The 14,828-nt window shown below is 40.9% G+C and overlaps 1 protein-coding gene across 1 annotated transcript; it reads left to right on the top strand.

Moving 5' to 3' along the window:
- Positions 1 to 466: 466 nt before the first annotated feature.
- Positions 467 to 8,157, top strand: LOC128400339 (olfactory receptor 14A16-like). Its single transcript, XM_053362490.1, is given in 4 exon segments — positions 467 to 502; positions 1,510 to 1,628; positions 2,622 to 2,691; positions 7,180 to 8,157. Coding segments are annotated over 4 exon segments (1,203 nt in total).
- The last annotated feature ends 6,671 nt before the right edge of the window (positions 8,158 to 14,828 follow it).

A 14,828-nucleotide genomic window follows, 5' to 3' on the forward strand; every position in this document is an offset into this window, starting at 1 on the left:
CTAGGAAAACAATAAATGTTGTACTTGACTGCTCTCAGTGGATTACATCCCACACACCTTGGGTATAAAAGCTAATGTTTCTTGCCATAGCAAAAAGGTGTTTTCTCTCTCTGAAGAACCTTCACAGTGAGGTAGTAAGACTTGTTGCTTTTCTCATTTTCCTTCTCATTCAAAAACTGGGCACTCAAATCTGAGGAGAACACATAATTGAACATCACAACCACAGCATAAATTATATAGAATAATTAAGAAATCATCAGTAAAATAATTACAAATCACCAGTATAACAACCACCTTCTATAAAACACTATTAAGAAAGCTACTAAAAGAAATTAAGCTAAACAGAACAACCATAACAAAAGTCATATTATAAGATTCACAAGGCACTATAGCTGCAGGTAGCAACGAAGTCAGAAAATGAAGAGATTGTGTTAGATTTTAGCAGGAGTATACTTATGTTGTCCACATGGATCAGAGGCGTGCAGTGAATCTTTTTATAGGGGTACGTTAGGGCCGGAGGTGCCAGCATTTAAGGGTGATTTGCGCAGGGGCAACATTTGTGTGTGACCCCTCCTTCCCTAAGCCAGACAGAAGCTTCTCCAGCTTTGGGAAGGAAGTGCCTGGCTTTAGTACTCTAATACTCTCATTTACCAGGAATATTGAGGGGACAAGCCTAGTTCCCTGGTCCACTGACTGCCTGCAACGGACACGGATCAACAATATTCAAAGTTTATTTGGGAAGTATAACACAGGTTGAGCAAGGAGCTAAACAAAAGATTTATGGATGCAAACATTTTCCTAAGGGATTTATATTTGAAGTAGGGCTGCAACTCTTATTAGGCAAAGTGAGGGGGCCACTCCAGTTTTGTTGGTCAAATACAGTGGTACCTCGGGTTACATATGCTTCAGGTTACATACGCTTCAGGTTACAGACTCCGCTAACCCAGAAATAGTACCTCGGGTTAAGAACTTTGCTTCAGGATGAGAACAGAAATTGCGCAGCAGTGGTGCGGCAGCAGTGGGAGGCCCCATTAGCTAAAGTGGTGCTTCAGGTTAAGAACAGTTTCAGGTTAAGAACAGACCTCCGGAACGAATTAAGTACTTAACCCGAGGTACCATTGTAGTGACATCAAAATGCTATTTATTTCATTTTAAATTATTGTCAGAGTGCAGAAGAGGAATTTGTAAAGGGTTTTCTGGTGTGTGTTTTTGCTTCAGGTGCCCAAATTTCTTGATTTGGCTTTTTTTTGGTAAAGAACTCTATCCCACTGGAATTCTGCACATACTGTTTTATTTTGAACAGTGTGGATGGTACTGTCACACAGAGATAGCTGCTGTAGTTCAAGCAAAGTGTAGTTGGTGATCCACACCAAATATCCTCCCCATTGCTGGGTTCATAACTGGTGCCAACATGCAACAAACATAGACGCCACAAGATCTGTCTATATGTTGTGTATCTTATTTGCTGGTTCTGTATACAAATTATCCAATGGCCTATTCTATTCAAAGATTCTTGAAGCAGTAACTTCCGGTTTGCTGCGGGAAGAATGGCAGTGCGTTTCAGATCATCCGCTTAAAGGACGACCATTTCGGGCTGGTTTGAGCAGTGGGGAGAGTGCTAGGACTCAGTACCCCTCCCCAAAACACTCCACGGGAGAGTGGGGCTTCGAGGGGACTGGCAGAGTGAGAGGAAACTCATTGTGATCCTCCCTTTGAACTCACCTCTGTCTCAGCAGCAAGTGGGGGGGGGGGGAGGGAGGGGAAAGCAATTTGAGTTTGCTCAATTCAGCACCAGCGCACCCATCAGCCATAGTCACAAGCTGCCGTCGAAAGCAGGAGATCTTCCAATCAAGGTAATTAATAGCCAAAAACTGTATAGAAGAAATTAGGCACTAAAATTTAATTTAGCAAAAACGGAATCTGTCTATATGTCGTGTATCTTATTTGCTGATTCTGTATACAAATTATTCAATGGCCTATTCTACTGAGAGATTCTTGAAGCAAACATATTTTAAAAAACATTCACAGACATTTTCCAGCAGTCCTCTGCTTTATACAATAGCTGAAATTAAAAGAATCAGCAATAGCTGTTATGTTATTACAATTTTTAAGAAAAATGAAAAATAAAGAACTTGGAACATGATAGCTAGATATTATATTAATTATATTAATTATTATATTATATTATTGGAAATATTTTTAAAGCATCTTAGTGTTATAATGGAAATATTTATAAATGAATGAAAAAGAAACCAAGTGATGTATGTACCTCCATATATTGCTACTCAATCTACGTATATCAGGTGAAATCCCATGTGACGTAGTGATTCTTGCTTGAAACCTTTACCATTTGGTATTCTAATAGAACACTTTTACATGTAAACAGTAAAATACACATGCATTCCACACATACACCTGAGAATTTTCTTCTGAGTTTATTAGACTCCTGGGAATGGAGAAACAAAATATAAATAAAAGTAATTACTGCATCTCCTTATTCTGTTAGTCAGTGGGGAAAACTGTAACTGAGATCACCTCTTAAACAGTGATGGAGAGCTAAAGATGGGACAGATCATACTGGGTGATCAGAGAAAAGCAGAAAATGAGCAGACATAAAGCAGCAGCAACAACAACAAACACCACCACATAAAATTGTATTAAATTCTCCAGGATCTGCCCATGAATAGTTTGGTGAGTCAGTTTTTATGGATCACTTCTCAAGTGGCTTATTGAGTATCAACTTGATAAAAAACCAATTTATCACAAGTTAATTATACCGAGGGCAATTCTGGACAAAACTTTAAGGTTCAGGTGTGCTGAGAAGTTAACATGTTATCAATATCTGTTTTAACATTTTCAATAATTTGCATGAAGTACTGAAGAGAATGTGTCAGCTGCAGATTCTCTTTGCTGGTGCATGCTGGAAACCCGTGACATAGTAAAAGGCATTGAATGATGGGGATCATCGTGGTCTTTTGGATTATGATGGGAATTAATGCCTGCTTTACACACACACACACACACACACACACACACACACACACTTCTGGCAGTGGAAAAGGACAGTACTACCAAACAAGCAGGTTTTCAGGTCAGAATTTCATGCTTCCATTCAGCATAAGCACCCTCCCTCCCCCCAAAACCAGCACCCCAGCCAGGACTGATGCACCACTCTTCGAGGTCAATTTACCATATCAAGAGCTCCACCCCTTAAGACACTTAGTGGAGTTGCAAATTTTCTAACTGCATTATTCTGGGAGGAATGATTTCAGATGTCATCCCCACTCGAAGCTGCACCAAAGTAGAACAATGCTCCAGTGGTAGAAACAGAATGATTAGTTGCCACTTTTGTAGTGTTAGACTGGTTAACTTAAACCATCTCTACTGAATGGTTGTTGCAGGAAACGCTCACTGAAGCCTGAGACACTTTAGAACAAACAATCTGATTCAGTTAAATGTCTTGAGAATAATGTTTGAATGTTTTTGGGACTGTATTCGCAGGTAAAGCCCTGCAACAAGATGGCTTGTGGAGGGTTTCTGCTCAGGGAAGCGGCAGCTGCCTTCCATTCCCTTTCACATCAGTTTCTCTGTTTCTTTCCAACAGTCATCAGTAATATCCAAGGCAACACGATGACCAAGTACAACAATGCAATATCAATATAAACTCTTTATATAATCTATATGAAACATTGAGCAATATGAAATATATGAAATATGCACTATCTGCAAAACCAGTTCATGCGTATAGTTTGTAATAATTTGAATTATTGTAAGTTACCATGTATTTGCATGTCATCGTTTCAAGAAGAAGAAGAAGAAGAAGAAGAAGAAGAAGAAGAAGAAGAGGAGGAGGAGGAGGAGGAGTTTGGATTTGATATCCTGCCTTTCACTCCCTTTAAGGAGTCTCAAAGCGGCTAACATTCTCCTTTCCCTTCCTCCCCCACAACAAACACTCTGTGAGGTGAGTGGGGCTGAGAGACTTCAAGAAGTGTGACTAGCCCAAGGTCACCCAGCAGCTGCATGTGGAGGAGCGGAGACGCGAACCCGGTTCCCCAGATTACGAGACTACTGCTCTTAACCACTATACCACACTGGCTCTAATAATTCATTTGCAGTTTATGAAGCATTTCCGTATCCTTCTGCTGTGCTGAAGAAGAATTCCATGAAACAGTGGGTATATCCAGAATCACTGTTCATACGTCTGTTTCGGACCACTTCTGCAGCATTGGATGTCATAAAACAAAGCCTTACGGCTTGTTTTCATCAGATAAGAATCTAATCTATTGCTTCTTTCAGAGACTTGCATAGTCTACAAAGACCTTCAGAGACTTATAAGACTTATGTTTATTTGGTTCTATGTTTTCAAGAGAATCCATTAATAATAATAATAATAATAATAATAATAATAATAATAATAATAATAATATTTTATTTATATCCCGCCCTCCACAGCCAAAGCCGGGCTCAGGGCGGCTAACAACAATAAATAATACAACATTCTAAAATCATTTCATTATAAAATTAATTCAAATCAAATTGATGGCAACCATTGGGCTAGAGTTCTGTGAAGATTGCCAAAGGAGGGAGTCAGGCTGTGCCCTGGCCAAAGGCTTGGTGGAACAGCTCTGTCTTGCAGGCCCTGCGGAAAGATGCCAAGTCTCTAAAGAGTACAGATTTTGTGACTTTCAGAGATTTATAAGATTTCTGTTTATTTGGTTTTGCAGAGAGTGAATATTTCATATATTTCATATTGCTCAATGTTTCATATAGATTATATAAAGAGTTTATATTGATATTGCATTGTTGTACTTGGTCATCATGTTGCCTTGGATATTACTGATAATTGTTTGCAACACAGGGGTTTAATTATTTGGTTACTTTTTCCAACAGTCAGTCAGCATTCCATGCTCAGTGAGCATCCTGAATAGTCCTTGAACTGTTTTCCACTTGATTCCCCCTTCATTTGCCAACCCCACTTCAGGTGCTGGTGTTTGTTCACTAGTTTCATTTAATCCTTTCATGTCTCCACTGAGGAGCATTTATGTCTCTCTTCTGTCCCTGTGGAAATTGAACCAGAAACATGCCTAGCCAGATAATGAAACCAGTTGTTGTTGTTGTTTGTGTATTGTTGCATGCCACCCCAGTCTCCAAGCAGTGCCTGTTTCCAGGGGCTCCAGGCACTTCCCCAGGGTTTGTGTTTTTTTTCTGGATGAGGCTCAGCAGAGACTATGGTGTCTTTATGATATATGGTTTATTTATACATATCATAGAATTATAGAATTGTGGAGATGGAAGAGACCCTCAGGATCATCTAGTCCAAACCGCTGCAATACAGGGATCAAAAGTGCAACCGTATCATTATCAGCACCATGCTCTAACCAACTGAGCTGTCCAGGCTCCATTAATATATTCAACCTGAGCCTACAATGGAGGGGTGCACAGCATTAACACCTCAAGAGGACAAAAGTTCTCTGGAACCACAGCCTATATTTCAAACAGACATCAAACATTGCTCTGATTCTCTGGTTTCGCAGCTTCCTGCTTTGCGTCTAGATCAGTCTCTGCTCTCAACTCTGCCTTTGTCCTTCTAACTAGCCACAAGTTGAGGGACGGGCCCCCATCAACAGCGCTACTTTGAAGATTGCTGGTATTAAGAGAGGCCTTGACTTGATGGAAGTTGCAGTTCTAGTTTAAGCATCCAGTGCTATAGTCTGTATGCTGATATGAGATTAGTAAAGCAAACAGTCTAATTTTTCAGCGCCTAAATGAAATCGAGCATCAGAACAACTTGGCCACAATAAGGGAATTTTGCCCATGATATGACTATTTTCCACCTTCCCATTTCGGCTTTCTGGCACCCTAACTCCATAACCTAGCAATTCTAAAATATAGACGTGCTTTTAGCCTCGCAAGATTGAATGTATTGCCCTCGATTGTACTTGATGGAAGATTCCAGCAGATTCCACACGAAAAATGTTTATGTCCCTGTGGAGATGGCAGTACCAAATCAGTGGCGCATGCCCTTTTGACTTGCACTCTTTATAAAGACTTTATGAATGAGATTATGACCCCTCTTTTATTATCCATTTCAGGTTGACCAACCACTGCCACAGTGTCCTTTCTCTTGGCAGATCAAGATGACCAGATGACAGCAAAGGTTGCAAGCTTTTAGCTGGGGCAATCAGATTAAGATCCATTATTTGACTGCTGATTCAGGACCCTAAAGTGTGTTTTATGTCACCAACTTTTTATTTCTGTTCTTTGTATATCACATTGTTGTTTTGTTGCTGTGGCCGATGGCTGACGCAAATAAAGGTTCATTCATTCATTCAGTTTATGCAGTCTGGTGATGTGGAAATGGTGCTTTCAGCTCTAAGGATGACTACATGGCCCCTTGAGCCTCTTGGCTTATTAAACTGAGCAGAGGAAATTTGACTACCTGGGTCTGGAGCATGTTTACCACTTTGTTGCATGAAGGAATAGTCCCTCTCCAATTGAGAGAGGCAGTGGTATAGCCACTACTAAAGAGCCAGTCCAGGATGCCTTGATTTGGGACTGTCCCTGGAATCTGACTCCTTATCTATAATACTAAATCAGGGTGGCTTCTCTGCCTCTTCAGCCCCAAATGCAGTCTGCCCCAGCACCATGGGCCCCTCTACAGGGTTGTCAGCAGGAAGCTCTTCCTACCCTCAATCCTGATCCAATTAGCCTCTCCACAGTGTTACTTTCAGACTCATGATCGTTTCAAGTAATATAATAGTGTTTTGAGCCTATATTTCAAGCTCTGAACTCCCGCTCTATGAACATTAGGAAGGGGCCATTGCTGGATTGTTTTAGATGTCTGCTAAAACATTTTTCTTCCATCAAGGCTAACCAAACAGGTGGTTTTATTCTGTCTACTTGTTTTAACCTTTAATTGTTTTTATCTGGATACAAAAATAACTTTTTATTGGTTTTATCTTTATATATTTTGATAATATGTAATACTAACCACTTAGAGATTTCACATTTTTAAAGGTGTATACTTTTTAATTTTAAGATGAACAACAAACAAATGTTTATTGAAAGAGCAATGGTTTCTGGCTTACCTAGGTCAATCTATTTGATCACATGGGGAACCTGCATGAAAGCCTCTGATACTCTTCTCCTTTCTAAAATGGGTTTGTTTTCTCTTTGCAGGTACCAAATACCTACACAATGTTCAACCAATCATCAGGACTGATGGAATTCATTTTGCATGGATTCTCTAATACTCAGGAGATGGAGACATTCCGTTTCATTGCTTTTCTACTTATTTATTTGTTGGCGCTCATTGAAAACTTTCTCATCATCACAGTCATCTCTTGCAGTCCTCAGCTTCACAAACCCATGTACTTCTTTTTGGCCAATCTTGCATTCCAAGACATTGGCTCAATATCTGTCACAGTCCCCAAATCCTTGTCAAATTCCCTGATGAACACCAATACTATTTCATACAGTGGATGCATCTGCCAGGTTTTCTTTCTCATCCTTTTTACTGGATCTCATTTGTTCATCCTTGGTATTATGGCATATGACCGCTATATTGCCATCTGCTGTCCACTGCACTATGAGACTATCATGAATAGAAAGACATGCGTCCAACTGGCAATCTGTGCATGGGTTGGTGGGCTTCTGTATTCTACAACATACACAGGAAGCACATTCACACTTGAGTTCTGTTCCAATGAAATCAACCAGTTCTTCTGTGAAATCCCACAGTTATTTAAAATTGCTTGTCCTGATTCACATGTCATTGCATTTTGGGTTATTTGTGTTGGTATATCTCTAGCCATTACTTACGTTGCTCTGATAGTTTATTCTTATGTTCAGATCTTTAGGGCAGTTCTAAGAATTCCTTCTGCCCAGGGAAAGGAAAAGGCCTTCTCAACTTGCTTGCCACATCTTATTGTAATATCCTTATTTTTTGCCAGTGGTTCATTTGCCTATCTAAAGCCAACTTCTGGGTCCCCATCAATCATGGATCTTGTGCTTTCTATGTTCTATTGCATGTTTCCTCCAGTTATGAACCCAATAATCTATAGTATACGGAATAGGCAACTGAAATCGGCATTGTGGAAGATGACGGCAAATCTATTCACCCTATTCTTCCCCAATTTGCAACGTCTACAGCATTGATTACGTTTCTCTTTCTGTGCAAAAATAGTAAAACAATTGAAAATATTTTAAATCATTTATAATAAAGATAAAACCTAATGATTTTGAAATCATTATTTTCATGTCTGACACAGATATTGGAGAACACACATGCTAATTTATAACAATTCATAAAGTATTATATGGGTTCAACAATGGATCTTATCATTTTTATGCTCTATAACAGAGTTGAAACATTTTAGTTAATTTACTTGTTTTCTACTTCTATTCACACATATATTTATGTTGATTCTGCTGAATTGTGTCAGGTCCATGGCAAGTCAGAACCATGCTTTCAGCTTGATTGTATGTGTGACTTTGCAGATGTGGGCCCACATTGGCCTAATAAATCTCTATTCAGCAGATTTCCGCAAGCAGAACACTTCCTTCACTGACTGAATGTGATTGTCCTCAGACTAATTTGGGTTAGTGGAGATGGCCCCATGGAAAGTGGACTTTCTGGATTCACAGAGTTGCAAACATTTTGGGAAACATGAACTACAAACCACCCACCAAGTCCAGTTTTTTTACTTTAGAGGCATAGCAAAGCATAAAAAAGAGGGCAGGTGGGTTGAGAGATCTGGCAAAGGGTAAGAGAGCAGGGCTCCCCGGATGCGCTGTGGTCTTAATTACCCACGGCCATGCCTCCCACAGATCCTGATTGGACAGTGGGGCCACCCCTGGGTGGGGCCCCAGTCAGCACTAGCGATGTGGTCCAGATGGCAACGAGAAGGGTGTCAATCTCCAGTCCCCTCCAGATCACTGCAGGGCCCCCGATGCCTGGCTGCAACACTGCATTACAGAAAAAGGTGAGTGGACTTCTCAGATACAAGATTCAGGTAGGTAGCCGGGTTAGTCTGACACAGTCGAAATAAATAAATAAATAAATTGTCCAGTAGCAACTTAGAGACCAACTAAGTTTGTTCTGGGTATAAGTTTCAGAACCGTGCATGCATATGAAAGCTTATACTCAAACAAACTTAATCTCTAAGGTGCTACTGGACAATTTTTTAATTTTTAAATTTATTTCTCAGATACAGTCATATTTTGGATCACAAACGCCTTTCACACAAGTGAAATTGCCAGTCTTTTGCATGCACCACGCTAGAAGAGGGGGTTTAAATGTGCTGGAGTAGACATGGGCGTGGCATGCTGTTGTTCCAACTTCTGGGATGGAGCACAGGTGTGAAGAAGGAGATGCCCATCTAGGGATGGCACATGTGATTCTCACATCTTAGGAGCTAATGCAATTGAGTGTTTTGCCAAGAAAGAACTCAACTTTCAATTGTGTGTCCCAAGAGCTGCAGACAACAAAGATAAATAATAACAGCAGAGTGGAGTGAAAGGGAAAGGATAGCATAAACTGGAGTGGGAAAAGTGCAGAGGGGTGAGTTATGTTGTCACTGGCAGGTGGCATCTGTAATCAGAGAGCATGAGTTTCCACCGAAATCAATTCCTTTTTAGTTCTTTCATCTCCAGCAGATTTATAGGTGCCAAGAACCTATATTCCTTCATCTGCTTGAAATTTGGAATGCATGACTGCAATTTTCTGAACAGTGGCAGGCTCCCCAGCCCCACAACCTTCCATGAATCAAAAGACAATTGAGACTGGTTTGGATTGAAACAGGCCACAACTTTGTTGAATACAGATGAAAGAGGATTGGCTTGGGCATGGGGCAATGGAAAATACGTCCAGCCCGCCTGCTGGAAGTGACACATAGGGCAATCTGAACAGGTGTTACTAAAATATAAATGAAATAGGGTGACCCATGCAGGGACCGCTGTCTGGGGGAATGGCAATGGCCCTGGTCCCTGGCTGGGTGTGAGGACATGGCAACTCCCCCCGGATCCCTTTAACAGGATACCCTAGCTTTTGGAGGACCAGGCAGAGACTACTACTTCCCCTTCATCCAAGACAAGGATTGTCCCAATGCCCAGCCCCAGTTGCAATGATTGCTATGAGGTAGGCAAAACCAGCAGGCTGGAGACAATTTGCCTTGTGGACAAATTCCCACTCAGCCACCGTAGCCACAACAAGGTCATTCAATAGCAGCTTGAACCAAGGGAGGGTGGTTGGGTAACTCAACAAGGAAAAACTGGTAAAGGCTCCAGGTGTGGGCTGTTTGAATAGCCTGAGTGCAGACCTGAGGGAAGCCTTCCTGCTCTGTCAGCTCTGCCCACCAGCCCAACCCATATCTGAGCCTGTGCCCCCATTTGACAATCCTGGGCACAAGCTAGGATCTGGCATCTGATAGGCAGCATGGGCTTGTGTAGAGCTCCAACTGGTTGGACTTTCCCTGCATTATAATGCCAACATGCTGCATACACATAACCCCTTGCTCCATTCCCTGCTAAATGTTACAGAGCAGCATATTCTGCATAATGCCTCCTGTGGGAAAATATCTGAGGTTGTTGATGTTGTTCTTAATTCATGAATTATCATCAGAAAGCAACAAACAACAAGATGAGGCAAATAAAAACAAAAGTAAAAGAGCAAAAAGAGACAGGTTTATCTCCCTATGCAGTAGTGGTAGTGGCAGGATGACCCAACACTCAAACTGCCAGGTGGCAGCACATAGCTGCCATCTGTAAACACATTTTACGCATGGCAACAGATTTCACCAAGCTTTTTCCTGTTTTGACTCAGTAGAGCACCTAAGTAAACCACAGCTAAGTGGTCAATACAGTCATACCTCAGGTTAAAGTAACTTCGGGATGAGTATTTTCAGGTTGCGCGCTGCGGCGAGCCAGAAGTAATGGAGCGCATTACTTCTGGGTTTTGCCGCTTACGCATGTGCAGATGGTAAAAATGACATCACATGCATGCGTAGAAGCAGCGAATCGCGACCCACGCACGCGCAGATGCATGGACGCAGGCTGCGTTCGCTTCGGGATGTGAATGGGGCTCCGGAACGGATCCTGTTTGCATCCAGAGGTACCACTGTACAGGCCAAGACATCTCAAAACTCTATTACAGGAAGTATACACTATATTTTGAAGTTTGTTTTTTTAATTATTTTTATTAGTTTTCCAAATTATTGCAAATCAAACCAAATTACTTTAATTTAATACAATTTCTTTTTAAAAAATCAGGTTTCCCGCTTGTGTTGCAAACATATGTCAATCATTTCCTCCTGTTGCCGCATCCTCTCTTCTTTGTTGTCCACTTGTTCCTTCACTTGTTGTTAGTCCATTCTTACAGCTGACCATATTCTTTTCCTTACAAACAGCACCTCTGTTACGTCTTATAAATATAAAATATGTAAATATAAAATCCATTTCACATCATATACATTGATGTTTCAGACCTGGTGTCCTGGGAGAGTTAATTACTATCTTCCTTCATTCAGTTCTTGCAGTGTTTATCTAGGTGTTACAAGGTCACATTCCATTCCTTTCACTGTTCACCAGCTAGCGTACAGGCTGCGGGTATAAATAACTCACAGAGTACAAGTCCAGTCTCCACCATTAAAATTCGGATCTGGAGTTCTTCCTCAGTACACAGCCAAAACCAGACTCCTTTCTCAAATTCAACCTCTCGACAGATATTTCAGCAGCCGTTCAATCGACTTGCTCTGCAATGCTCCCTCACACTCCTGGTCCAGTCCAAAGATAATTTTAAATAAAGTCCATACAACCTTGGTCAAGGGGGGAGGGCATAATAAAATCTTGTTACATTCCTTGTTGAGCATAAATCAAAAGCCTTCTGCCTCTTTCCATGGTGACAGACAGAATCACATCACCATGGCTACACACGTCTCTTTCATTTTGCAGGGGAAAACAAGGAAGAAAAAGAGACCATTTGAAAACCATATGAAAGCACAGAGCAACTTTTCCTCCTGCTTCCTTTTGTAGCTGTGTGAGGATTCTCAAGCTTCAGGGGGGAAAGCAAACATTCAAATGCCTTCAAAGAACCAGACCCAGTCTTTTCGGCAGCTGATTGATTGCAGCCCATTATTTTATGCTGTTCCAGGAGCCTCTTGATTAGCGTCAATATTCCAGATTAAGGAGGAACCCAACACAAATCATGCCAAAAATTGAGGCTCATCCATGGCAGGGACACACTCCCAGGTCACACTTCTTCTGCCTTTCAAGTTGGCAGACATGGGCTTGAGCGGCATAATGGGTAGCAGTGAACTCCCCAGACACCACTGGGGAGCATTGCAAGAATTGATGTCTCATAAATCCTCTCTTTCCCCTGCCTGAACTTTCCTGCAGCCCCTGCAGGGCTATGAAGAACAACCACCATTGATCGTGGGCGTGGCTGGAAACCTACATTTTATTTTGTTTTTGTTTTTTATTAAATATTTATTGAAATTTTAATACATTGAATAAAAAAACAAAAAAATAAAAAAATTAAAAACACATAAAGTTTACAATCCGTATTTTCAATAACATATTTCCCTGACTTCCCCACACCTCCCTTTCTTATATTCCAATTCAAATTATTAGTTCAACAAGTTCTTATCCCCAATTTTTAACCTTTTTATACTTAATTCATTTTAGAAAACCAATTTTAGCTTATAAACATCAATATTTGTATATCAGTGCTCATTCTTAAAACCTTTTTCTAAAGTCGACCCAAATTCCCTTCCACGAATTCCCCAATTTTCATACTAATAACAAAACAAAATAAAGAAACAGATTATAATTATACATCCTTTGGATTCCCAAACCCCACCACCCCCTTTCCCGGTTTCGATCCCCAACAGATGTCCATCAGTCTTAATCTACTATCAGCCTGGAGACCTCACGTCCGAGGCTCTTAATTCTCTCTCAATTCCTCTCTGCCGGTTTTTTTGATAGTCCTTAGTATTAAACACCAGATCTCGGAGAAGCTCTGTCCCAATAAGGTCCATGTTTCTTCCAGCCAGACCTCCATACTTAAAAGTGGAGCCCGAATCTTGTTTCTTACTCCTTTTAAGTCCAATTGTCCTGAAAGCTCCAACTTCCACCTTAATCAAATTTGTAATCCATAGGTCTTCAGATCTCCACATAAGGAGATCTCTCCATTCTTCAATCTCCAATTCAAACCAGATTTTCATCATCCAGTACTTATTTTCCTTTGTAACCATCATGTCAGGCCTCTGGTTCGATTTCTTATTTTCCTTTGTAACCATCATGTCAGGCCTCTGGCTCTCCTTTGTCATCTGCAAAATTACAGCTCCTCCTTCCTTTTCCTCAGGAACAACATATGTCTCCTTCTCCACACTCTCAAAACTCTCAAGTTTCTCTTTTTGTCCAGCTGCATGGGCTTCCTGAGTCAAATCCTTATCAAATTCAGTAATGTTATTTACTGTTAAGTTCAGAGTTGCAACATTTGTAGCCAAAACATCAATTTGGCCTTGTAGCTTTCCCAAGAGAACAAAAACTCTGTCCAACCCAGCCTGAATTTTCCCTCCTCCAGCCATTCTTGTAATGTCCCAAATCCCCCTCTAGAGGGATTTTGGTAACTTAGTATTCTTTCCAGTTCAAATCCAAAAATCAAGTTAGTTTGTATCAGTTCTTCCTTGTTTTCAACAAAATATAACCAAATTGCAACAAATATATCCAGCAGAGACAGCAAAAACAAAGTTCTCTTTTTCCTTCTTGACAGCTAATTTTGACAGCTGTCAAACTCTTCTATATCTCCTCAACAGGCTCTCTCACGGATCACACCCGGGTCCGGGGGGGTGGCACTTCAGCTCTCAAAATTAGCTCTTATCCTCCAGTAAAATTACTTGTACTTATACTGCCAAATCGTGAAATTAATGTCTTTTACCCAATAAAGAAAAAGAAATTCTCTCGACCTTAGTTAACTAGTCCTTGCTTTAAATTATTTACAAGACGGGGAGGCGGACTTCCTGTTTGCGCCTTCCCCGATGGTGCCAAATTCAAAAAATAAATTTTCTTTAGAAATCCAATTTCCGTACTACTCACAGGTTGTTACTTTTAGAGTCCAATTGTTCACAAGAAGAAGTCAGTGCTCTCCGACCATGGCACGCGGCTTCACTCCACAGGAGGAGCAGTCGACTCTCAGCACCGCACCGCTCACCCCGTCCCCCGTTCCGAAGCCTTTAAAAAGGCTCCTTCGCAGGTCGGGGGGCGCAAATGGTGCCCGCCGAGTCACCAGGTTCACAGGCTTCAGCGCCTGTGATTTCTAAGGGTCCCCGCATCGCCGCAGCGGCAAGACCCAGCTCCTGTAGAGCCGATTCCTTCTGAAGCTCGGAGGGAATCCACCATTAGCCGATCGTGCTAACCCGGAAGTCTCCCCTACATTTTATTTTGAAGATTCAAAACAACCACATTTTCTTTACGTGGCTAGGAAAAAGAGATTAACTGGAAGAACATGACATCGTTCCTAATTGCTTTCTGTGTTTTCTAAACATTTATATTTATTTGGAGAAAATGATTTCAGATGGAGGGTGCTTTAAAAAGGTATATGGGAAAACTGGTGTAAAGTGAAAAATGGGAAGTTTAGAAACTTTAAACATATGTTTCAGAATACAAGAAAGTTAAGAGATTCACTGGAAGATAATAAAATAGAGATAAACTAACATGTAAGTTGCTAAAGGTTTATACCGTATTTTCTTGTAAGGACATAAGATTTCACAGTGGTAATTAAAAACAGGAAAACAAACATAGTGGTAATTAAAATGAGAAAAATTGCATTA

Source organism: Podarcis raffonei, chromosome 13 (genome assembly GCF_027172205.1).
Source record: "Podarcis raffonei isolate rPodRaf1 chromosome 13, rPodRaf1.pri, whole genome shotgun sequence".
NCBI lineage: Eukaryota > Metazoa > Chordata > Lepidosauria > Squamata > Lacertidae > Podarcis > Podarcis raffonei.